This window comes from Rhinatrema bivittatum, chromosome 4 (assembly GCF_901001135.1).
Source record: "Rhinatrema bivittatum chromosome 4, aRhiBiv1.1, whole genome shotgun sequence".
Classification (NCBI taxonomy): Eukaryota; Metazoa; Chordata; class Amphibia; order Gymnophiona; family Rhinatrematidae; genus Rhinatrema; species Rhinatrema bivittatum.
In genome coordinates this window covers 203,664,498-203,691,857 of record NC_042618.1, presented here as the reverse complement: position 1 = coordinate 203,691,857, position 27,360 = coordinate 203,664,498, and the positions used below count along the sequence as shown (strand labels likewise).

General features: G+C 42.7%; 1 protein-coding gene across 1 annotated transcript in view; it reads left to right on the top strand.

Annotated features, from left to right (window-relative positions):
* RAD54L2 (RAD54 like 2) overlaps nucleotides 1–27,360 on the top strand; it is a gene marked incomplete in the record, with an annotated part of 296,852 nt that overhangs the window by 28,446 nt on the left and 241,046 nt on the right. The window contains 1 exon segment of the mRNA XM_029599564.1: nucleotides 23,191–23,415. Within this exon segment, the coding sequence (XP_029455424.1) occupies nucleotides 23,250–23,415 (166 nt within the window).

The following is a 27,360-nucleotide window of genomic DNA, read 5'->3' as shown; positions in this document are numbered from 1 at the left end:
ACTTGTGGAGTTGCCAGTTGAACACTGTGAAATAAACAACACACTATTTGAAACATTTGGTGGAACTGAGATTTGTTCCTGCACTATTGTTCTTCAGATTTCAATTACCCCAATATTGACTGGGTAAATGTAACATCAGGACTTGCTAGAGACAAAGTTCCTGGATGTAATAAATGACTGCTTCATGGAGCAATTGGTTCAGGAACCAACAAGAGAGGGAGCTATTTTAGATTTAATTCTTAATGGAACACAGGATTTGGTGAGAGAGGTAACGGTGGTGTGGCCACTTGACAACAGTGATCATAACATGATCAAATTTAAATTAATAACTGGAAGGGGGACAATAAGTAAATCTGCAGCTCTAACACTAAACTTGCAAAAGGGAAACTTTGATAAAATGAGGAAAATAGTTAGAAAAAAACTGAAAGGTGCAGCTGCAAAGGTTAAAAGTGTTCAACAGGCATGGACATTGTTTAAAAATACAATCTTAGAGGTGCAGTCCATATGTATTCCACACATTAAGAAAGGTGGAAGGAAGGCAAAACGATTACCATCATGGTTAAAAGGTGAAGTGAAAGAGGCTATTTATGCAATAAAATATCCTTCAGAAATTGGAAGAAGGATCCATCTGAAGAAAATAGGATAAAACCATAAGCATTGTCAAGTTAAGTGTAAAACATTGATAAGACAGGCGAAGAGAGAATTTGAATTGAAGTTGGCCATAGAGGCAAAAACTCATAATAAAAACTTTTTTTAAAATATATCCGAAGCAAGAAACCTGTGAGGGAGTCGGTTGAACCATTAGATGACAGAGGGGTTAAAGGGGCTCTTAGGGAAGATAAGGCCATTGCAGAAAGACTAAATGAATTCTTTGCTTCCGTGTTTACTAATGAGGATGTTGGGGAGATACCAGTTCCGGAGATGGTTTTCAGGGGTGATGAGTCATACGAACTGAACGAAATCACTGTGAACCTGGAATATGTAGTAGGCCAGATTGACAAACTAAAGAGTAGCAAATCACCTGGACCGGATGGTATGCATCTTGGGGTTCTGAAGGAACTCAAAAATGAAATTTCTGATCTATTAGTTAAAATTTGTAACCTATCATTAAAATCATCCATTGTACCTGAAGACTGGAGGGTGGCCAATGTAACCCCAATATTTAAAAAAGGCTCCAGGGGTGATACGGGTAACTATAGACCAGTGAGCCTGACTTCAGTGCCGGGAAAAATAGTGGAAACTATTCCCAAGATCAAAATTGTAGAGCATTTAGAAAGAAATGGTTTAATGGAACACAGTCAACATGGATTTACCCAAGGGAAGTCTTGCCCAACAAATCTGCTTCATTTTTTTGAAGGGGTTAATAAACATGTGGATAAAGGTGAACCGGTAGATGTAGTGTATTTGGATTTTTAGAAGGTGTTTGACAAAGTCCCTCATGAGAGGCTTCTAAGAAAACTAAAAAGTCATGGGATAGGAGGCGATGTCCTTTCGTGGATTACAAACTGGTTAAAAGACAGGAAACAGAGAGTAGGATTAAATGGTCAATTTTCTCAGTGGAAAAGGGTAAACAGTGGAGTGCCTCAGGGACTTGGACAGGTGCTTTTAATATATATATAAATGATCTGGAAAGGAATACGATGAGTGAGGTTATCAAATTTGCGGATGATACAAAATTATTCAGAGTAGTTAAATCACAAGCGGATTGTGATACATTACAGGAGGACCTTGCAAGACTGGAAGATTGGGCATCCAAATGGCAGATGAAATTTAATGTGGACAAGTGCAAGGTATTGCATATAGGGAAAAATAACCCTTGCCGTAGTTACACGATGTTAGGTTCTATATTAGGAGCTACCACCCAGGAAAAAGATCTAGGCATCATAGTGGATAATACTTTAAAATCGCCGGCTCAATGTGCTGCAGCAGTCAAAAAAGCAAACAGAATGTTCGGAATTATTAGGAAGGGAATGGTTAAAACGGAAAATGTCCTAATGCCTCTATATCGCTCCATGGTGAGACCGCACTTGGAATACTGTGTACAATTCTGGTTGCCGCATTTCAAAAAAGATATAGTTGCGATGGAGAAGGTACAGAGAAGGGCAACCAAAATGATAAAGGGGATGAAACAGCTCCCCTATGAGGAAAGGCTGAAGAGGTTAGGGCTGTTCAGCTTGGAGAAGAGACTGCTGAGGGGGGATATGATAGAGGTCTTTAAGATCATGAGAGGTCTTGAATGAGTAGATGTGAATCGGTTATTTACACTTTTGAACAATAGAAGGACTAGGGGGCATTCCATGAAGTTAGCAAGTAACACATTTAAGACTAATCGGAGAAAATTCTTTCACTCAACGCACATTAAAGCTCTGGAATTTGTTGACAGAGGATGTGGTTAGTGCAGTTAGTGTAACTGGGTTCAAAAAAGGTTTGGATAAGTTCTTGGAGGAGAAGTTCATTAACGGCTATTAATCAAATTTACTTAGGGAATAGCCACTGCTATTAATTGCATCAGTGGCATGTGATCTTCTTAGTGTTTGGGTAAATGCCAGGTTCTTGTGGCTTGGTTTGGTCTCTGTTGGAAACAGGATGCTGGGCTTGATGGACCCTTGGTCTGACCCAGCATGGCAATTTCTTATGTTCTAAGGCGGAAAACCATCTATTCTTGTTCATTCCAGATTAGCCAAGGAGATCCTGGTATGTGGATCTGGTGAGGCTGCTGGACTTTGTCTCACTGACTGTACTCAAGCAGCAGGGTCTTCTCTGGCAGGTCCAGAACCGATGGAAGACCTGTTTCCATTCTTTCATATGGCTTAGCCCTTGAGAGGATGTGCCTGCACAAGAGAGAGTACTCTACCTCTATAATCTCAACTATGGTAAAGATGCAGGGTTTGATAAGTATTTGTGTCGGGGTTTGATACGTATTTGATAACTTTTGTGCCAAGCAGGATTGTTCTCCTCAGAGAGCGGATGTCTCGCAAATATTAATTTCCTGCAAGCGGATCTGGACAAAGGTCTGGCACTCAGATCCTTGAGAGTCTAGGATGTAGCCATTGTAAGTTATGGGGCTGAATTAGAGGCACCTCCATAGTAATGCACCAGGACTTAGGGCATTTTCTTAAAAGGGTAAAACACATTAGGCCACTGTTCCACCCAGTGGGACCTCAATCTGGTGCGAAGAGCCTTATTCAAAATAACCATTTGAGCCGTTAAACCGTGCATCTTTTAAGGACCTGTCACTGAAGGCTTCCTTCTTTTTGGCAATCTGCTCGGCCATGTGCATCTCAGAGCCGCAGGTCCTATTGTTCAGGGATTCTTACGAAATATATTTTCATAGGATTCGGTCATCTTTTTGCCAGTTCTGTCATTCCTCCTCAAGGTGATATTAGCATTGTGGACCATTGTGTTGCAGTGAGTTTGATGCTACTTACTGGGAAGGCCCATTAGGACCTCACTGCCACCTGGCAGAGGAGACGATGCAGATACTGAGTGGGAGCTTCACCTTTACAGCCCCTTCCCCCTCATGTTTAGCCTTTTGGTTCCGGGGGCCGGCAGATTTTAGGTGACGTTCTCTGGAGAAGGCTGAAGAGCGGTTCCAGTGTCAAGCTGTGGTCAGGGCTGGCTGAGAATCAATCCAAGGCTGGATGAGGCTGAAGGCAAAAGAAGCAGAAACACTATCAGGAGGTAGTCGACTCATTGCTGAGGCGCCTTGGTGTTGCACGGCTGGTGTTTTAAATATCGGCTGTGTGATATCGGGGAGCACCGAAGGACTGGTTTCCTGCTGTAGGGCCTTTAAGTACTAGTGCTTGCTTAAGGGCAGACTGAAGGAAGAAGAAGGCAATGTTCCCAGCCGCATGGAGCGGCAATTCCAGGCTAGTCGGGCGGCATCAGGTGAGTGCGCATGGCAAACGCAATAGGTGATATTAGCGTTTCATATAAATCGGGTGGTATCCCTTTCAGACTTCAATAGCCAGGACTCTCAGGGGAAGGAGAGAAGTCTATGCCTATTAGATGTACATCGGATTTTGTTGAAATATCTGAAGGTGACGAATGCTTTTAGGAAACGATACAGGCTATTTGTCTTGTTTGAGGGTGGCAGCCTTCAAGGCCACCATAACCAGGTGGATTAGAGAAGTATATTTGTCTCTTTGTTTTCCTAAGAATATTTCTTTCTTTTTCTTTTTTTAATGTTTACTATATTTTTATTTAGTTATGACTTTTGGTTTTCACACCTCTCTAATACAAGTGAAAAGACATCAGTATACATTAGAACAGTTGTTATACCTGTTTTTTTACATTTTCTTCCTTCCCCACCCCACTACTCAATCACTGTGCTTTACAACACATGGTTATTAAAAACAGAAAAACAATAGTATACATAGATTACAGGATCGACTAAACCGAGACAATATATCCAATATGTACTATCAGCCAATACTGAAATGTGGCATCTAGGATTATATCAAATGATATAAAGACTGGAAGTCCTCTGATAGCATCTTATGAAAAGGTCCCCATATGTTCCGAAAATCAGCAAGACATTTCTTCGATTTGGAGTGATACATTGTATGTTCCATCATAAATAGGTCAAGCATTTGTAATCTCCACATCTCGAGTATAGATGATTCTTCAACTAACCATCGTTAGTTGAAGAATCATCTTCATCTAATGATGGTTTGCAATGCTGCAGGATTTAATCAGAAAGTGACAAAAATACTTTCCCAAGAATTGACCTGATTGTCTATAATTCAGTAAAGCAAGTGCTGGGGTCAAAGATATATAGATTTATTTACCATCAAGTACATTGCATGAGATATACTCTCCCAAAAACATGCACTCTTAGGACAAGACCACAAGCAATGAAACATGTTGGCCCTGATACAGAGCATTTAAGACACTTACACGATTCACTAATCCCCATATGATACACTTGAAGTGGAGAAATAAAGGTTCTATGTGAAATTCTATATTGCAACTCTCTAAGATTAACATTAATTAAAGCAGCTAAGATTTGGGACAGTGCATCCAAAAAATATTTTTGGTCCAGTGCCATTCCCAAATTTGACCTCCACATTTGAGTTAGATAATGCGCAATCGAATATCTTTGGAATATATGCAAATTTTATATAGACGAGATAGCAACCCTTTAGGACATTTAAACAAACGTATCAAATACAAATGAAGATGACTATATTTGTAGACCTGTAATATGAGCTAGAGATTTGTAAAAATGCTTAATTTGAAGATATTATAGATAATCTGTTGGGCGAAAACCTAATTGTTCCATACATTGCTGGAAAGACAACAATTGAAATGTATCAGCAGTTAAAAAAATCTTACTAACCATTAGGGAACCAGTTAGGACTCAATTCTACATAAGGGCGTTTGAATCATATTCTTCTACTTTGAAAATAGTAATTGTCTGAAATTTAGGCAGATAACGAGGAAATACCCACATGAAGATCCATTCACCCCTGTACAATCTGCCAAGCCCTTAAAACAGGTCTTGTTAACAAGGATCGGATATTAGAAGGCATCTGGGTAGTATGTCTTTCAAGGCCCTTGGGTAAACAGTCCCACAATCTGTCTTCAAATCAGTAAAGTTGCTTTGATTTAGAAACTAGTCTCATAGACCCCTCAAGGACACTGCAATAGAATAAAATCTAAAATGTGGAACCCCCATGCTGCCCTTCTCCTTGGTGCCAGTCAACTCCTATATGAAATTCTGGCCTTTTTTCCCTTTCCAGAAAAATCTTCTAAAAATGCAGTTAACCAAAGTAATATCTTTAATCAAAAGTGGTATAGGAAACATTTGAATAAGGTATGAGCCTGGCCTGAAATTTCTTAATCACTGTTACATAATTGAGATCATATCAGTGATTCTGTACCCAATGAATAGTGTTCATTTGTCCATTGTTAATGTTTTGGGAAATTTAACCATGAGTATTTGAGATGTCCCACTACATCCAGAGCCTCTGTTTTGTCCAAATTTAATTTAAAACCAGATATTCCTTCATATTGCGAGAACAGCAGGCAGGGAGACTCTAGCATTGGAAAGCAATAGAAGAATGTCATCTGCAAACAGGATTGATGTAACAAATTCTTTATCCCAGGACAAGCAGGATGCTAGTCCTCACATATGGGTGACATCAGTAATGGAGCCCTATGTACGGAAAAACTTCTTTAAAAGTTTCTATGAAACTTTTGAATGGCACCGGAGTGCCTACTGAGCATGCCCAGCATGCCATGATATTCCCTGCCACAGGGGTCTCCCTTCAGTCTTCTTTTTTCCGCGAAGCCGTTAGCATCGCGGGTTAATTGGAGTCTTGAGGTGATTTTCACCTTGTAAAAAATTCGGAAAAATTTGATTCGCCGCAGGGGTTTTACCATTTTATTACCGGCGGTAACTTTTTTCTGTTATCGATTCCCGGCTGGGAATGATAATTTTGGGGGTTTTCGCCGTCGACGGCCGTCCAGCACCATGGCCTCCGGCATCAAAAAGTGCCCAAACTGCACAAGAACTATGTCGATTACCGACCCGCATTTTGAATGTGTTCTTTGCTTAGGCAAAGACCACAACATTCAAACGTGCAAGTCTTGTGCTGAAATGACCAGTAAAGGTCGACGTCTTAGGGCTGAAAAAATGGAGCAGCTTTTTTCCATACAACTGCTTCCACGGGCGTCGACTTCAACTCAGTCTTCTCCATCGACATCAGTTCGTCAGCTTATGATGAAGAAAAAACATCCGGAGGCGGGAGACGCCTCAGCTTCATCCCAGTCGTTATCATCGAAAGCATCGACTTCTGGAAGCGACAAACAAAAGGAGAAGCATCGCCATCGATGGCGACAGGATACGGTGGCCGAAGAGACTTCCACAGGTACGGCCTCTCCGGCAAAGAAAACCCAGACGGAGACAGAGGCTCCAAGGCCTACTGCAGGGCGATCCCCACCGATATCGGTGCCGGGTTCCGAACCTCCTCAGGGCTCTGAGGGGGTATCGGCATCGCCTCCACCGCCTCCCTCCACAGCTGCTCTGTTTTCACCAGCTGTGAGAGTGGAACTTGACTCCCTCATACGTCAAGCGGTGCAACAAGCTCTACGTGAGGCGATTCCGCCACCGATGCCGATGCCATCACCATCGATGCCCATTCCGCCACCGTCGATTCCGAGGTCACCGACGATGGCACGGGAACCGGAGGCGATTCCTACCCCGGTACAGTCACCGATGCCGCATGCGCCTCTACTGATCCCTTCCTCGGTGCCAGCGACGCCAGCGCCGGTACCTACTGAGGATGTCACCATGCTACATCCGGTCTTTAATAAACTGGACTCACTCTTGGATATCCTTACCAAGCAATTACCACAGGATCCAGTTCCAGGGCCATCTGGAGTACCAAGGCAATTACCACTGGACCCAGTTCCAGGCACATCGGGAGTACCAAGGCCTTCTAGGCCTCGTTCACCTGTGCCACCACATCCTAGTGACCCAGTTTCTTACCACATACCACATCATGAGCCTGGGGACTCTACTTCTGAGTATTCTTCGGATGAAGAATTATTCTCAGAGCCTTCTCCACCGGATGACCATAGAAAATCTCCACCTGAGGACCTCTCATTTACGAATTTCGTTAAGGAGATGGCGGACACCATCCCTTTCCTATCCAGACAGAGGTGGATGAACGGCAAAAGACTTTGGAAGTCCTACAATTTGTGGACCCTCCCAAGGAAATGTTGGCAATCCTGGTTCACGAAGTCTTCCAGGAACTACAGCACAGAATTTGGGAGCACCCAAGTTCTGTACCAGCGGTAAACAAGAGGGCTGAAGCCACTTACCTTGTACAGCCTACTCCAGGATTCCAGAGATCTCAACTGCCTCACCAATCAGTGGTGGTTGAATCTGCCCAAAAGAAGGCAAAAAGACAAAAGTCCCATGCTTCCCTACCACCTGGGAAAGAAAGTAGATTCCTGGACAACTTAGGAAGAAAGATTTTTCAGGGTTCCATGCTGGTCTCAAAAATTTCTTCTTACCAGCTCTACATGAACCAGTACCAAAGGAACCTGTGGAAACAGGTTCAGGAACTCTCTCTTTCTCTTCCAGAGCAGTTTCAGGAGTCCTTCCAAAATATTATACACAAGGGCCTTGACTCGGGCAAGCATGAAGTTCGAGCAACTTATGATTGCTTTGAGACAGCAGCAAGATTGTCAGCATTGGGTATAGCTGCAAGAAGGTGGGCATGGCTGAAGGCCTCTGATCTTCGCCCAGAGGTTCAGGAGCATTTGTCGGATCTACCATGCCTGGGGGATAACCTCTTTGGGGAGAAGATTAAGGAAGCTGTGGCAACCTTAAGGGACCACACCGAGACCTTAAAACAATTATCCTCTCAACCTCAAGAAACTCAAACTTCTTCCAGAAAGTATCCCAGACGTGACACTCGCCGACCGTACTACCGTCCACGTCGATACTACCCCCCCAGCAGGTAGGCCAAGGGCTAACCGCCCAACACAACACCAACAGCCTAGGCAAAGGCTAGCAAGACCTCAGCCACCTCCACAAACAGCAACTACTTCTGGTTTCTGAAAAGCCCCAGAGAGCAGCAGCCACATCAACCCGTTTCCAGAAACACCAGTAGGAGGTCGCATACAGTACTTCCACAACAATTGGACCTCCATCACCACCGACCAGTGGGTGTTATCCATCATGACTCACGGTTACAGGCTGGATTTCTTAATTATCCCAATGGAAAATCCACCACTTCACTCTTGCACAATAAATCAACATTCCATAATTCTTTTAACAGAATTATCCACCCTTCTGAGAGCCAGGGCCATAGAACCAGTCCCTGGGCCTCAAAAGGGCAGAGGATTCTACTCCAGATATTTCCTCATTCCAAAGAAAACAGGAGGCCTTCGACCCATTCTAGACCTCAGAAATCTCAACAAATTCCTAAGAAAAGAAAAATTCAGAATGGTATCCCTAGGCACCATTCTGCCTCTTCTTCAAAGGGGAGATTGGCTCTGCTCTCTGGATCTTCAAGATGCATGCTCACATTCCCATCTTTCCTCCTCATTGCCAGTACCTGCGCTTTCGGGTACTGGATCAGCATTTTCAATACAGAGTGCTGCCATTCGGCCTTGCATCAGCACCACGAGTATTCACAAAGTGCATTGCTGCAGCAGTGGCACACCTCCACAAGCAAAAGGTGCATGTGTTCCCTTACCTGGACGATTGGCTCATCAAGAGTCAATCAAAAGAAGGAGCTCTCACTTCTCTCAAGCTCACCATCCAAGTGCTTCACTCCTTGGGATTTCTCATCAACTACCAGAAATCCCATCTGTCACCAACTCATCTGATACAATTCATAGGTGCAGAACTGAACACTGCAATAGCAACAGCTTTTCTTCCAAGAGACCGTGCTCAAACACTTGTCCTGTTGACTCACAATCTTCGCAACCAATTCCAGGTAACAGCTCACCAGTGCCTCATTCTTCTAGGGCACATGGCTTCCACAGTTCATGTCACTCCCATGGCCAGATTGACCATGCGACTACTACAATGGACACTCAAAGCACATTGGATACAAGCCACTCAACCAATGTCCACTCCCATTCATATCACACCAGAACTCAGATCTGCACTCCTCTGGTGGACATCAATGGACAACCTGCTCAAAGGCCTACCTTTCCAGCAGCCAGTTCCACAAGTGACTTTGACTACAGATGCATCCACCTTAGGGTGGGGAGCACACATTGGTCATCTAAAGACACAAGGCAAGTGGACACAGCTCGAAGCCTCTTTTCAAATAAACTTCCTGGAGCTTCGAGCTATACGCTATGCGCTACATGCGTTCAAGGACTGCCTATCGCACAAGACTGTTCTGATCCAAACGGACAACACAGTAGCCATGTGGTACATCAACAAACAGGGCGGTACAGGTTCCTACCTCCTTTGTCAAGAAGCAGCATAAATTTGGGACTGGGCCCTGACACACTCAATTCTTCTACGGGCCACCTACCTAGCAGGCATCCACAACACAGTAGCGGATCGCCTCAGTCGTCAGTTCCAACCGCACGAATGGTCCTTGGATCCAGCAATAGCATCCAAGATTTTCCAACGCTGGGGTCAACCGACGATAGATCTCTTTGCATCTCAGCTCAACTACAAAGTGAACAATTACTGCTCTCTCCTCTGGCAGCAGAACAGCCTACCAAAGGACGCGTTTGCTCGCCTTTGGAATTCAGGCCTGTTATACGCGTATCCACCGATACCACTCATAACCAAAACATTAGTGTAACTACAACAGGACAAGGGAACTATGATACTCATAGCCCCATATTGGCCTCGACAAGTATGGTTCCCCACACTGCTAGATCTCTCAGTCAGGGATCCAATTCGCCTGGGCGTAGCTCCCAATCTCATAACTCAGGAACAGGGTCAGTTGCGCCATCCCAACCTTCAATCCCTGTCCCTGACAGCATGGATGTTGAAAGCTTGATCTTACAGCCACTCAACCTTCCAACCGCTATATCTCAAGTGCTGATAGCTTCCCGTAAACCTTCCACTAGAAAGAATTATTCCTACAAATGGAAACGGTTTACTTTGTGGTGCACTCAGAAAGATTTAGATCCTTTCACTTGCCCCACTACCTCGCTACTAGATTACCTTTACCACCTCTCAGACTCTGGTCTTAAGACATCTGTAAGGGTACACTTAAGTGCAATCTCAGCTTATCATAACAAGCTGGGAGATGCATCTATCTCCACACAGCCTCTCGTCAGTAAATTCATGAGAGGCCTAACTCACATTAAACCTCCAGTTCATTCCCCAAGCATACAATGGGATTTGAACATAGTACTCACTAGACTTATGCGTTCTCCTTTTGAACCCATAAATACTTGTGACCTTAAATACCTTACGTGGAAAACGGTATTTCTCATAGCCATTACATCAGCCAGAAGGGTCAGTGAATTACAAGCACTAGTCACATACGAACCTTTTACAAAGTTCCTCCATGACAGGGTAGTCCTCCGGACACATCCAAAATTCCTTCCTAAGGTTGTCACGGAATTTCACTTGAACCAATCAATAGTTTTACCTACATTCTTTCCTAGGCCTCACTCTCACCAAGGAGAAAGAGCCTTACACACTTTGGACTGTAAGCGTGCGTTGTCTTTCTATTTAAACCGCACTACAGCCCAAAGAAAATCCAGTCAGCTGTTTATATCCTATGATCCAAACAAGCCAGGTAAAGCAGTGGGTAAGCATACTCTGTCAAACTGGTTAGCAGATTGCATACAATTTTGTTATGAAAAAGCAGGCCTTACTCTTCAAGGGCGAGTAAAAGCACACTCAGTAAGAGCGATGTCAACTTCAGTAGCACACCTACGCTCTGTACCTATTCTGGACATTTGCAAAGCAGCAACATGGAGTTCTCTTCATACCTTTGCAGCTCACTACTGCTTAGACAAAGAAGGAAGACAAGATTCAGCCTATGGACAATCCGTCTTAAAGAACTTGTTTCCAGTGTAATCCCAACTCCTTCTACATCCAACCTGCTGTGATTTCGGCTGATTCATTTCAACAACAATACCTCACTGTTGCTTCAGCACAAAATGACTCAGCCTCTAGCTTGCTAATCACCCATATGTGAGGACTAGCATCCTGCTTGTCCTGGGATAAAGCAAAATTGCTTACCTTGTAATAGGTGTTATCCCAGGACAGCAGGATGTAGTCCTCACGAAACCCACCCGCCACCCCGCGGAGTTGGGTCCGTTACGTTTTATTATTTTATTTTTGGCTAACGCTTATTGCTACAAAACAAGACTGAAGGGAGACCCCTGTGGCAGGGAATATCATGGCATGCTGGGCATGCTCAGTAGGCACTCCGGTGCCATTCAAAAGTTTCATAGAAACTTTTAAAGAAGTTTTTCCGTACATAGGGCTCCATTACTGATGTCACCCATATGTGAGGACTACATCCTGCTGTCCTGGGATAACACCTATTACAAGGTAAGCAATTTTGCTTTACCCACCTTTATTCCCGTAATTAGGGGAGAACTCTTAAGAGTACAAATAAAAGGTTCCACAGAGAGTATAAACAGCAAAGGGGAAAGTGGGCAGCCCTGTCTCGTGCCTCTGTATAAATTAAACTGGTCTTTGAAAATACTATTGATGCTAATTCTAGCAGATGGATTGGAATATAAAGGTAAAATATATTCCAGTATTCTGCTGGAAAATCCAAAGCAGGTAGACTTTCAAATAAATAAGGCCATGCCATCCTATCAAAAGCCTTTTCAGTGTCACAACTCACACTCACAGGATCGCAAATCCTACCAGTATGACACTGAGACAAGGCTGTGTATAACTTCGAATACTTATTGAGGAATGTCTTCCATGCAAAAATCCTGTCTGATTGGTACTAATTAGTTTTGGAAGAATGAATTTCAATCTATTGATTAGAATTGTTGCAAACATTTTAATATCTAAATTTAACAGGGATATGAGCCTAGAGGAGGCTGGAGAGAGAGGGTCATTGCCACTCTTCAGAATCACTACTATAACTGCCTCCTTCAGAGATGTTGGCATATTCCCTATGTCACCCATATTTTCAAAAAGAGCCCTTAATGGGTCTTGTTTTATATTTGTGAATCCTACTTGTAAACTGCGGTACCCAGCCTGTCAGTTGTATAATGTTAATTTTATATATTGTTTTTATTAGCTGTTTTGTGTCTGGTATTGTAAACCATTGTGATGTACCTTCGAACAACGGTATATAAAACCTATTAAATAAATAAATAAGACCATCTCCCCTAAAGACTGGTAAAAACACACATCTAGACCATCAGTTCCTGGAGATTTGTGGGAAGAAAGAGATTTAATGGCTCAGATAACTTCAGATATTGTTATGGGAGCATTTAACTTATGAAGATCCCTCTGATTCAGCTTGGGTACTAGGACACTATGGAAAAATTCAACAATTTCACTGCTATCAATGGGATCTGCTTTATAGAGAGTCCGATTAAAAATTTCATGAACATTTTAGATACCACCTTGGGAGCATTAACAATGTGCTCCTTGTTATTCCTCATAGCACTAATAAACTTTGAATCTCGCTGGTGTCTCACTACATTTGCCAACATTCTTCCTGCCTTGTTCCCATAACAATAAAATTTAAATTTGATATACTGCAATGATTTATATGCTCTTTGTTGCAACAAGTCATTCATAACTGTTTGTAGCCTATGAAACTCCTGTTACATTTGTGTGGAAGGATTAGCATTCAAGGGAGATTTGCTGTGCTTTAATTAGGAATCAAGTAACGATCTTCGCATTTATTCATCTCTGCTTAGATTTCACGTAACTGATGATTTCACTTCTTAAGACCTTCACAGTCTCCCAGAACAACACAGGATTATCACCCCTTATCCTGTAAAAATTCAGGAAATATTGTGTCCTGAGATAATTCTAGGAGCATACACTGTAACTTTAATTGGCTCTCTTTCTCGGTACAATTCACCTGATGAGAAACTGGTGTATAATCTGAAATCACCAGTTTCTCTCTATCGTAGCCTGAGTCACCAATGGAAAACCTTTATCCAATTCCAAAATGTAATCTATGCATGTAGATGTAGAATGCGCATGCACATGTGCATGGTGTGTAGTCTTATGGGACTCAGCAGCCCTCAGACATCTTCCATATTCAAATGTTTGCATAAAAAACGTATACCTTTTCTGGTACTCATTGACATCTTATAACTAATCAGGTATCTGTTGTACGCAGGATCAATAATACAACCCAAGTCCCCTCTTAGAAAAATAGGGGAATTGCCCATTTCCACTAATTTAGCCACTATATTAGAAAAGAAACCATGTTCATAAGATTGGAGCATAACTTGAGGCCAGAATGACATCCTTACCCATTAGGGAACCAAGAAGGATTATAAACCTTCCTCCCAGGTCCTTTATCTCTATATAAATGAAAATCTATAGCTGTATGTATCATAATTGCAACCCCACAACTTTTAGAGGAGTCTATTGCAAAGAGTACTTGTCCCACCCATTTATGACTCAATTTAAGATGTTCCAGATTAGATAAGGGTGTCTCTTGCAACAGACATCCCCTTTGAGTCTATGGAGAGAATACTTTTTCCTGCTTAATAGGTGTCCCTAATCCTGCCACATTCCATAAGAGAAATTTAATCTGAAAATATATTAATAAAGAATACGTGAAACATCACTTCCATATTGAGAGATCTGCCTGTCCCACTCCAAGCGGCAGTGCTCCCTATATCAAACATCTCAGTTATGGGTAAATATCTGATCAATCTCAATGGACACAAAATATTGACCTTTATCTTCCTCAAATTCTCTCCCTCTTGCCCCAAACACCCCCCAACATTTGTCCCCCTCTCAACACTGCATACCCATAGCATAATCTACAGCATTTTCTAAAGCTCAGAGGTCACCAGCACATTCGGATGCCATCCCTTAGACTAGCAGCTTTTTATGCACACTAATTAAAGATGTGTCAGAAAGAAGTAACAAGCTATTGTAACCTTCAAAACCCACAATATGAAACACTCAAAACTGTGAAATATTGCTCTTCCTCATAACGCTTCCAACTGGAAAAGATCACTTGTAAAAACAAATTACTTTACACCGCAGCTGGCCACGATGAAATCTTCCTAACATTCAGCTGTTAGCCCTCAGGAGATGAGGAGTCATGCATATCATTTAAAATCTTCTTTGCTGCCTCAGGGGAATCGGCATGTAGAATTCTGCCATTTGCCTACACTTTTAGTTGGGCCGGAAACAGTAAAGAAAAGCGAATATTCTTTCTCACCAATTTGGAGCACATAGACGAGAAGACCTTAAGCCATTCCTCCTGGAATTGATTCTCAAGGTCGTCAAGTTTTGCAGCCTGTAGTGTTACTGAGCATTGGGTTTCCTGTAGCTGCATCACCAGGTCATGATTACCATTCTCAAGCACAGAAATCCTATTTTTTGTTTTATGACTCTCTTCCCCATGTCTAATAATGAGGATTTGACTTTGGCAAGATTTTCATCAGTTTTTTTTTAAATCAACTCTCAAATGCTGCCATGAACGTTGCAGTAAGCAACGTTCATGGCAGCACGTTCAGTCCAGCCTTCCCAGAGAGCTAAAAACTTCTCACAGCAATAATCTATTGTTTATATTGCATCAGTTATATGTTCAAAGTTGTGTTCTAAGTTGTGTTTCATAATAGTTTGTACTTTACTATAGATTATCCGTTTTATTCGATATGTTCCATGTAAACCGCCTCCCCGGCAATAGTTAACTCTGTTAAATGTGAACCGGAGTGATATGTATTGTATACAGGAACTCCCGGTATATAAAAACCAAAAATAAATAAATAAATAAATAATCAGAATATCTGAAGTTTGCTGTCTTCTCTGTCGACCATTTCATCCTCAGGCACTTTGTATTTTTCTTTCTCCTTCAGTTTTCTTAAATGCATCGCCATCGTCGGCAGTGGTTTTGGTACCATAAATTTGTCCCTAGATTCTTTTAACCACACATTGTTTTCTGTAGCTGTTCAGTGGATAAAGACTGGAAAAAACTCTCTGACATGCAGGGATGGTATCTGGAGCTCCCATGAAAGATGTCTTTCCCCTGCTCACAGCATCACGTGACCCATCGTAGTCATGACTTTTATTGGCTTTCTCTATATTGAAATGTTACTTTTGCTTATTTGTTGTTTAATTGTATTTGTAGATATGGTATTTTTATGTAGTTATAATTTTTATTTTAATCTTGTCTTAATTATAAGAATGTGCTTGTATGTTACCTTGCTTCTTTATAGGAAGAAAGGTCGTTTTATTAAATTAAATAAACTAATTAATTAACCAGTTGCATTGCTTACTTACTATCAGGTAAACAGACCCAGCATCGCTCTGGGCTCATTCTACAAGGGTGCAAGCATCATCTTGAGCAGAGGCAGCCTCAGCCTCCCCAGAAAAAATTTGTAAGGAAGCTGCCTGGTCATCCTTATGTTTTTTTTGTTTAAGCATTACAAATTGGACATACAGGCCAAGGCAGTTGCTCCCTCTGAGGCTATAATTATCAAGGCAGACCTGTCTTCCTCCCACCCCAGCAAGGAGTAGTCTTTATAACTCCTATACATGATGACTGGTCTAGCAGGAAGTAAAGGAAAGTTAAATTATGCTTACCTGAAAATTTTCTGGTCTCTGAGTCCTGTTAGACCAGTCCAGAAACCACCCAGAGTTAGGAGGGGATCAATCATGAGGCACATTTTCTATATCCATAAAAGTGCCTGTTTTCTCTTTTGATATTTGTACCTACCTCTTGCTCATTCAGAATAGTGTTGTGGGCCCTATGATGTTTTTATTGGCAATAGGTCAGTGCTGTAGCAGTAGGCTACTGGATTGGATCAGGACCATACCTCCCTTATAACTCAGAGTAAAGTTATAAAAGAGGTGTGTCCTCTATCTCTGTCATCTGTGGAGGAGGGAAATCCTATATGTGATAACTGGTCTAGCAGGCTCTTCCAAGTTGTCTTTTCTGCTTTTTTGAGTTGATTGATTTTATTTTCTCCTCCTGTATCGCTTGGGGGTGACATGCCAATTTCATTGGCCACCTCTTGCCACCCCCAGCCTCTTAGTTTAAATGCCTGATAATGTAGGATCTGAATTTCTTACTTAGCATCCTTTTTCCTGCCACAGTCAAATGAAGGCCATCCTTACCATATCTTTATTGCTCCATACATGGACCTAGCCTCCAGTGTATATCCAAAACAACTTTTTTACACCAGGTTTTGAGCCAGGAATTGAAATTATCTTTTACATCATAGCTTTTACTTTCCCTTTCCATGAACAGGTAATAACTTCCGAAAAGTCAATCGCATTTGCCATGAGTCTAATCTTCTTTCTTAGATTTTGGAAATCTTTCTGTACTACATGGACACAATTTGTGTTGAGGACAGTGATCACTAAATGGATGATGACAATGATATCAGAGTTCTTACTTTTTTGTATAATTGCTTTGACTTGCTTTGCTTTTCTATTAGCTGAGGATCCTGGAAGACATGGGAGTTGTAAAGAAGAAAGAGTTTTGTTGTTTTTTTTTTCTTCCTGGACCTAACAGTTAGGCATACCTGCATATTCCCATCTGGGAAACTCACCAAGGATTCCAGAGGTTTGCAGTGATGGGGAACCATTACCAGTTCAAGGTCATGCCCTTCAGTCTGACTACAGTGCCATGCACTTTTATGAAGATGATAGTGGTGGCAGCATTGCTGAGGAAAGAAGGAATCCTAGTGAATCCTTATTTGGACGACTGGTTAGTAAGGGCCAATTCAAGATGGGAAAGTGAACAACTTACCCTAAGAATAAAGCAGCTATTGGAGACATTGGGGTGGTTTGTAAATATAGCCAAAAGTCATTTGCAGCCTTCCCAGTCTCTGGAATATCTTGGGGGGCGAGATTTGATACAAAGATAAGGAAGGTCTTCATGTCCCCAGAGAGTATAGCGAAGCCCATATGTGACCTCCATAAAAGGCTCTATTAGCACAATAGTCCCAGCAGCATCAGAGCTATGAAAAGAGACTGATTTTGCTAGGAGATGCCAGGAAGTTGAACAACACCAACATCTTAGAGGTATATCTGAGGGCACCAAAGTGGATAATAGTGCGACCGATGAAAGCCAGAGTGGACAAGAAGTGCATGGCAGGTGGTTGGTAATGGAAGCCTCCTGGTCTATAAACAATCTGGAAATAAGACCAATCAGATGGGCTTTAGTCGGTCTTCTCCCCAAGCTAAGAGGAAAAGAGTAAGGATACTATCGTACAGTACTATGGCGGTAGCATATGTCAACAGAAAAGGGGGCACTTGGAGCCCATGCTTAGAGAGAGGACAAGAAGCTGATGGGTTGGGCAGTAGTGCACCTAAAGGAATTGACGGTGAGTCATATAGCTGGAACAGAAAACAGCGAGGCGGACTATGTCAGCTGACAAACACTGGTCCCAGGAGAATGGGAGCTGTCTGAGGGGGCATTTGTGGACATAGTAGAGGCCTGGGGACAGGCCCAAGGCCAGGAAATTTTTCAGCCGAATCTGGGATAGATGTGTTGATCCAGCCATAGCTGGAGAGCGAACTGTTGTACTTGTTCCCGCCATGGCCCATGATCACAAGAATACTCCGCAGGGTAGTAGAAAACAATGGGTGGATTATTTTAGTAGCACAAGATTGGCCAGATGCCTGTGGTATGTAAAGGCTGACCAGGGAGGGACTTTTCAGTCTACCAATTTTCAAGAACCTTCTTAACCAGGAGCCTGTGGTTATAGAAGATCCAAGTCCGTGCTATCTTTTGGCTTGGCTATTGAGGACGCTGAAAAGCAGAGGATATTGCGATGCAGTGATCTCAACCCTTCTGCAAGCAAGGAAGTGATCCACGTCCCTGCCATATGGCAGGATATGGAAACTTTTTGAAGGCTGGTTCAGAAGAAGGGATAAGTACCTATTTAAAGAACATGTACAGTCAATACTAGATTTCGTGCAGGAAGGCCTGAACAAGGGTTTGCCAATAAACTCACTAAATGTGCAGGTAGCAGCATTAGCATGCTTCAGAGGTCAAGTGCAAGGTTTGGTGGGGGCCCATCCAGATAGTATGTTTCCTCAGGACAGCAAAGCATGCATGTCTCCGGTTTGGCAGATACTATCAGCATTGGATCTAAACCTAGTGATGAGGGCCCTTATAAAGGCACCCTTTGAACCCCTAAGAGAAACATCTGTCAAGGACCTGGCATTGAAGACAGTGTTTTTGGTGGCAATCTGCTCAGCCAGAAAGATCTCAGAGCTCCAGGCACTGTTGCACAGGGATCCCTACTTGAACTTCTACACGGCCAGGGTCAAAATCTGCCCGGTTCCATATGAACCAGGAGATATCTCTTCCAGCATTCAGTAGGGCAGAGTGCATGGAATCAAAGAAGATCCTACATCTGTTAGATGTCAGGATGGCTCTGCTATGGTATCTGAAGGTTACAAATGATTTCCAAAAATCAGACAAACTGTTTGCCCTGTTTGGAGACCAAAGAAAAGGTGAAGCGGCGTCCAAGGCATCCATTGCAAGATGGATTAAAGAAGTGATCATGTTAGCCTACATTGGACAAGGCAAGCAGATACCATGCATAGTGAAACCCCATTCGACAACATCATACCTTCTCATGGGCACAGCAGAAGCTAGCATCTACACAAGATATCTGCAGGGCAACTACATAGTCCCCGTTGCATGCATTTGTGAAGCATTGTAAAATAGACGTGCAAGTGAGGGAGGACTCTGCCTTTGGTAGAAAGGGTTTAGAGGCCATCAAGGCATCACCCACCTGGAATAAACATTGCTTGGGCACGTCCTACTGGTCTGGCAGGTAAAATTTAAATGTACCCGTTTACTTCTTTTCCTTGAGTCCTGACAGACCAGAGCCCACCCTGAAGAGACAATAGGACAAGAAACCTTTTCTTTGTTTGAAGGGAATAGATACTTTTTCTTTTTCCTTCCTTTCTGTTAGTAGAGTTAGGGATCCCACCCTCACCACTGAATCTCTCTATTAATGGTAAACAAAAAGAAATAAAAATAGTAATTATACACATGTAGAAAGGGGGATGTTTTCTGAAAATGCCCTTCCTTTACAGGGAAAGAAGTAAGAACAGAAAAGCCTGTAAATGATCTGGTTAAGCACCTGAGGTTTTTTAATTTGCTTTCTCTGTCTTCGGGGTCTTGTCTTAAGTAAAACTGTTAATATTTATGGAATAAAAGGAGAGAATAGGCAGTATAAAAAGAAAAAAGGGGATGTAAAAGGCTATTAATGTCATACCCTGCTATCCCAGAATATATAGAGAAACATGATATGAGAAGACGGAAGTTTTTTGCCTTTACCTTCTGGCAAGAGAGCATTTTCCCACTTGTCTGGACTAATCTGTCAGGACTCAAGGAAAGGAAATTAATGGGTAAGCTTAAATATTACCTTCTAAATTTCTTCATAGTTGGCAACCCTGCCATATCCTCAACAACCTCGTCATCTGCCTCCCCTCCTTCCCCAATATCCGCCCGCCTAGGGAAAAGAGGATGGAGGGTGGATGGATGGCAGGATGGGGTGAGTGTGTGTGGGGCACACACTCTCACACCTCCACCCATGCAATCTAGCTCCCTCTTTACTTCCTTTCCTTGTTCTCATCCCTTATCCCCTCCTCTCACGCCTTTCCCTTACAACATACCAGATTCGTTGTATGAGCTAAACCTGCTCTGGAGACCCTAATCAATTGAGAGACTCTTGGACTAGTATATGGGTTATAATAATGAGGATTTCTGCATGCTGCATCCTGAGGGAACAATGTCCATGCCCCTCCCCCACAGCTCTGAAGAGATGATGGTATGGTTGGGTGCTCCAAGAATCACTATCCTTAACTGACTTTTCATTTCAGCCCTGCAGAACCCATGGCTCGGTACTGCCAGTGCCATCTTCCCTGAGGCCTGTACAACCCTTCTTATAGTTTTGCTGCAGCCTCTCTCCCTATCTTCGGCCCAAGTGGCTCTAACTGCATAATCACTCTAATGCCATCAATGCAAGCCCCGACCACACTGTTCAGATGTGCTGCTACTTGTACTTTGAACTTGAAGTATCTGAGCTAGCAGGAGTGATAGCCACTGCCTGTCAGATCAAATTCCTTCAGTCCTCACTGCTGCGGGCCAGATCAAGGTCTTTGTACTGTTGCTGCCAGGGGCTAGATGAAATTCAGCCAAGGACTGCATTTAGCTCTCAGGCCATAGTTTAGGAACCCCCTGCTCTAGAGGGACACACTATAGGAAGCTTGCATTGCTGCTGTCCATAATGTACTAATTCTTTAGATAAATGGAGGATTTTGGTTCCCATGCTGTCAGATCCGTACTAGAGGCTAATAATACAGAAGAGCTGCTCTTTGTGGGATGGGGGTATATGCATATGTAGCACTATTGCTTCAGTAATACAGAACAAGAAGTTTCATCCACACTAATCCAGCCTATTTTCTGGGATGTGTTCATGTGTCCATACACATGTGGATCTGGGGAAAAAACCCCCCAAAGAAACAAATTTGAAGTTCTGCAAACAATGAATGGTGCCTTTTTTCTGAAATGCTTATTCCTATATGGATCCAGAAAAATCAATAGGCATGTCAGACTCCCCGGCTCCCCTGAAATTTACTGAAACTTTGGTGTGGATAAGATATCAAACCAAAAAGTTATTAGGTGGCAAAAATGCATGTGCATAGTCACGGAATATGTGGATCTCCCAAATATGCCCTTATTGTGATCCTTGTAGGTACCCTGACATGTCCTGAAAATCTGGTCTGGATCTGATGCAAAACCAAAAAGATAATAGGAGACAACAATTCCACGTGCATAATCCTGGAATACACAGACCCTACAATAAATCTCTCTCTTCATGATTCTCATGGGCTTTCTGGCATGTCCTGAAAATTTGGTTTGGATTGGTTGCAAAATGAAAAAGTTATTAGGTGGCATAATTGTGTGCCGCATGTATATTTGTGGAATGCATGAATCCAAGAAAAATATGTCAGAATCTTCATGACCTCCCTGACGTTGTGAAAATTTGGTATGGATTAGTGGTGTAACTATGCATGTGTATTTCTGTTAATCGTGGATCCCCCAAAAATACCCTCTTGTCATCCTCATGGACCTAGCGACGTGTTGCAAAAATTTGTTGTAGATCAGATTCAGCATGGATGCAAAACAAAAACAAAAGTTATTAGAGGATGACAGTGGCACCCGTATATTCATGGAATACTTGGAGCTGAAAAAATAAAGATCCGTGTCAGAATCTCTTGGGTTCCCCCCACTCCCTGATATACCCTGAAAATTTGGTGTTGATAGGACACCAAATGAGTTATTAATAGTGGACAGACAGATCACATAAGCCTCACTTCCTTTGGAAAGTAGACTTGGAGCATTTTTAATAAAAAAAAAAATTACGATTTATAAATTCAAGTTACGTATAGTACCTAAATGTTAATCCATTTTGAAGTGTCACAAAAGGTGGAGTATAAATAAAAGATTTAGTAAATTATATAAAAGTGCCATGGTCAGAATGTTTACGTCTTTTCTGACACCTACACTCTAACTACCTACCTGTAACTCTACTTGAAAATACAAGAAACACATTTGGAGAAAAATGTAGCAAGTACTGGTAGATGGGGAGAGGAGGCTAACCTTGAGATGAGATTTGAAGAGAGAATAAGAGACTTCCTTGTCTTTTAAGTAGTTTCTCCACTGCTTCTAGAGTGAAAATATAAATTTAAATGCCACAGTTCATGGGAATAGACTACCAAGATGGTTATTAAGAAATCACTAAATTACCACTTATGTAATGACTGAGTCACCTGCAATAAACCAATCTGTGGGCTGGCTTTTGCTTTTTTTTATGCCCTTTTTTTGGTTTACAAAGTTTTTTGTGTATATAAGAAAAGGCTACTAAGTGGATATAAAATCAGGAGCATGGGAATAGAAGCAGATATTTTTTGCATGATGTGTGATTGTAATATTTGTTTGTGATATGCTTGATTATTTTGTTACATTTGGATGTTTTGTTTCTTAACTGTTAATTTAAATATTATATGTTAAGAATTACTTTGAGCCCCTGGGAAGGTGGTTTTATAAATCTAATAATAAATATAATTTGTTACTGAGAGATAATACAGCCAGGAATCAAAAGCAGGCAGTGAAAGGCTTGCTGTCACCTGTTTGGTATTATTAATCATTTACTAGATTCTTGGGATTTTATCTAAGCTTATTTTTGTTGTGGAAACTTTTAAATGATCTGGGTGGGGAGGGGGCATCTCTTTTTTTTTTTTTTTTTTAGAAGGAATACCCTGACAGGTAAAGGTTTTCATAGATCAGATATCATTTCATTTATTCTAGTCATAAATATGCTATAGTTTCCTGTATAGTTTCCTAAGGAAGCAACTTTGATGTTTTGGTTGTGATTGAGTGATGAAAACCAGTTTTCAACAATTGAAAACTTGGCTAGAGGAATATTAGAGTATATAAGACTGAAAAATAAGTTATGAAAATCACGTTCTCCTTTTTTTAAAGACCGTTTATTTTCAGAACCAGTAATGAACTTTTCTTCTTTTCCCTCTCTGTCCAGGGAGACCTCCCAGGAGACCATGAGCAGGTAATGCTCTGTGAGCACTGCCAGGAAAAGCCATGTCAGACGAGTCCATCTCAGGGAGTGATCCAGACCTTGATCCGGACTTGGAGCCAGAAGACATGGAAGAGGAAGAGGAGGAGGAGGAGGAGGATGAAGAAGATGATGATGAGATGGAGGAAGATAATGATGGAGATGATGAAGAAGATTTGCATGATGACAGTGGTGAGTTTATGGGCCAGAGAACATGCTGTGTGTACTGAGCCCTAAATCGATTGAGAAGCTTTATAGTATGGTTATTTCAGTTCCAGATTTAGTTTTGTTCATTTACTTTTAGTTCTAATTTTTAATGTTGTCCCGGGGGGTGAGGGGGTTGTTTGCCCGTGAAATTTCGTCTCTCTGACCTGACGCTCCACATTAATGCAGGGGTAAGGGTACGCGGTAAATTAGTAGGTTAATCACGCGGCAAAACTGCAAGTTAAAAAGGCGATAATTGGGGCGCACGTTACTGTATGGGAGGGAATAGCTAATCCGATCGTTTACATATCATATATATGCTGCGGGCGGAAAGGGTTACCCGTACAAAGCGGGTTAGAAGCAGGGTAACCGCGGCCGCGCTTTACTGTATCGGCCTGAATATATTTATAAATGATCTGGAAAGAAATACGACGAGTGAGGTAATCAAATTTGCAGATGATACAAAATTGTTCAGAGTAGTTAAATCACAAGCAGATTGTGATAAATTGCAGGAAGACCTTGTGAGACTGGAAAATTGGGCATCGAAATGGCAGATGAAATTTAATGTGGATAAGTGCAAGGTGATGCATATAGGGAAAAATAACCCATGCTATAGTTACACAATGTTAGGTTCCATATTAGGTGCTACAACCCAAGAAAGAGATCTAGGTGTCATAGTGGATAACACATTGAAATCGTCGGTTCAGTGTGCTGCGGCAGTCAAAAAAGCAAACAGAATGTTGGGAATTATTAGGAAGGGAATGGTGAATAAACGGAAAATGTCATAATGCTTCTGTATCGCTCCATGGTGAGATCCCACCTTGAATACTGTGTACAGTTCTGGTCGCCGCATCTCAAAAAAGATATAATTGCGATGGAAAAGGTACAGAGAATGTCGACCAAAATGATAAAGGGAATGGAACAGCTCCCCTATGAGGAAAGACTAAAGAGGTTAGGACTTTTCAGCTTGGAGAAGAGACGGCTGAGGGGGGATATGATAGAGGTGTTTAATATCATGAGAGGTCTAGAACGGGTAGATGTGAACCGGTTATTTAGTCTTTCAGATATTAGAAAGACTAGGGAGCACTCCATGAAGTTAGCATGTGGCACATTTAAAACTAATCGGAGAAAGTTCTTTTTCACTCAACGCACAATTAAACTCTGGAATTTGTTGCCAGAGGACGTGGTTAGTTCAGTTAGTATAGCTGTGTTTAAAAAAGGATTGGATAAGTTCTTGGAGGAGAAGTCCATTACCTGCTATTAATTAAGTTGACTTAGAAAATAGCCACTGCTATTATTAGCACCGGTAACATGGAATAGACTTAGTTTTTGGGTACTTGCCAGGTTTTTATGGCCTGAATTGGCCACTGTTGGAAACAGGATGCTGGGCTTGATGGACCCTTGGTCTGACCCAGTATGGCCTGTTCTTATGCTGCTTCCACAGGGATGAATTACCAGCCCTTGTTTCCCAGACTCTGAAGACTCTGGGTATTCCAGGCACGGACCCTATGGCAGAACCAAAGAAGAACCCAATCCTGTTGTCCCTTCGTAAAGCTTTATGCTACTTCCCAATGATGGAAGCCATCCAGGAACTGATTGACCTGGAGTGGGATGCTCCGGAGGCCAGCTTTAAAGGGGTTCGGGCCTTGGAAGCCTTATACCCTCTAGAACCAGCGACCAAGGAATGCCTACGTTTTCAGAAAGTGAACGCCATGGTCTGTGCCATGTCAAAGCGAACAACCATTCCCGTTGAGGAAGGGACTGCATTGAAGGATACTCAGGATAGATGATTGGAATCCATTCATAAGCAGGCCTTCGACGCAACAGCAATGACACTGTGGATTGCTTCCTGCTGCGTACTGGTGGCATATTCCTGCTTGCTCCTCTCAAGGGAGGAAAATAACTCCGGAACGTATACTGGTGAGACAGTGGAACCTGCAGCAGCCTTCCTGACGGACGCAAGCTCAGATCTGGTGCGTACCTCAGCCAGAGGAGAGTAGCCTTGGTAGTGGCAGCCAGAAGACAACTATGGCTGCGGAATTGGTCTGCTGATGCAACCTCTAAAGCGAATCTCACAAGAATGCCCTTTAAAGAATCTCTCTTGTTCAGAAGCGAATTGGAGAAGTTAGCCAGCAAGTGGGGCAAATTCCCAGTGTTTCGGCTACTGGAAGACAGGGGTAAAAGATCCCAGTGCTTCTCCCCCAGAAGAACCAGGGGCAGAGGTTTGCAACGCTTTAGACCCTACAGGAACTCGCAGTTCCAGGCACCTTGTCCCTCCGGAAGGTCCCAGCCCTTTCGGAACAGACAGATCAAGAGAGGAACAGGCATGGGGGCAGGCTCCATCCATGCTCCCCAATGAGAATGGGTCGACCCATCCACAGGAAGAGGAAATAGGGGGTCGACTTGCCCTCTTCTAGCAAAGATGGGTCGAGATCACGTCGGACAAATGGATACTAAACATCATTTGAGAAGGTTACTCTCTGGTGTTCCACAGCATCCCTTGAAACAAATTTATGATGTCACCCTGGCACTCCCACACCAAGAGACTGGCAGTGGAAGCCACTCTGACAAGACTACTCAGTCTGAAGGCAATAACTCCGGTTCCTATGCCTCAACAAAATACGAGGTGCTATTCCATCTATTTTATTGTTCCCAAGAAGGAAGGACCATTCCGACCCATCTTGGATCTCAAGAACGTCCACCTTCATCTGCGGATACTACACTTCCGCATGGAGACTCTTCTCTTTGTAATAATGGCAGTACAACCAGGAGAGTTCCTAACCTTCCTGGACCTCTCCGAATTCTTCCTTCACATTCCAGTCCATCAAGATCACCAGCGTTTTCTACGCTTTGCGATACTGGGTCACCAGTTACGAGCACTACTCTTCGGCCTAGCAACCGCCCCCAGAACATTCTCTAAAATTATGGTGGTCGTGGTGGCAACACTTAGGAAGGAAGGGATCTTGGTACACCCTTACCTGGACAACTGGCTGATCAGGGCAAAGTCTTCGAAAGAGAGCCGGCAGGTGATCAGCAGAGTCAAGAACCTACTGCAGCAGCATGGTTGGGTCATGAACACGGGCAAGAGCAGTCTGCAGCCCTCTCAGTCTCTAGAATACTTGGGGGCCCGTTTCGACACCAAACAGAACAAAGTCTTCCTCCCTCCCCCGAGGAGAAGGAAACTGATGGAACAATTACGACGATTGATGACCAATGCACGCCCCAAGGTGTGGGACTATCTTCAAGTCCTTGGCTTCACGGAATCAACCCTGGAGGTCGTCCTGTGGGCAAGGGCCCACATGCAACTGCTCCAGCGCTCCTTACTGTCACGCTGGAACCCACTGTCCCAGGACTATTCAATTCGCCTCCAACTACCAGCAGAGGTACGTTCTCAGCTTCAGTGGTGGCTAAAGGAAGACCACCTAAGCAGAGGAGTAAGCATATCTCCACCGAACTGGATCTTGCTCACCTCAGATGTGAGCCTGCGATGGTGGGGAGCCCACTGTCAGGAACTGACAGCCCAGGGTCAATGGAACAAGGAAGAGGTGGAACAAAGTCAGCATGGCTTTACCCAGGGCAAGTCTTGCCTCACAAATCTGCTTCACTTTTTTGAAGGAGTTAATAAACATGTGGAATAAAGGTGAACCGGTAGATATAGTATACTTGGATTTTCAGAAGGCGTTTGACAAAGTTCCTCATGAGAGGCTTCTAGGAAAAGTAAAAAGTCATGGGATAGGTGGCGATGTCCTTTCGTGGATTGCAAACTGGCTAAAAGACAGGAAACAGAGAGCAGGATTAAATGGGCAATTTTCTCAGTGGAAGGGAGTGGACAGTGGAGTGCCTCAGGGATCTGTATTGGGACCCTTACTTTTCAATATATTTATAAATGACCTGGAAAGAAATACGACAAGTGAGATAATCAAATTTGCAGAT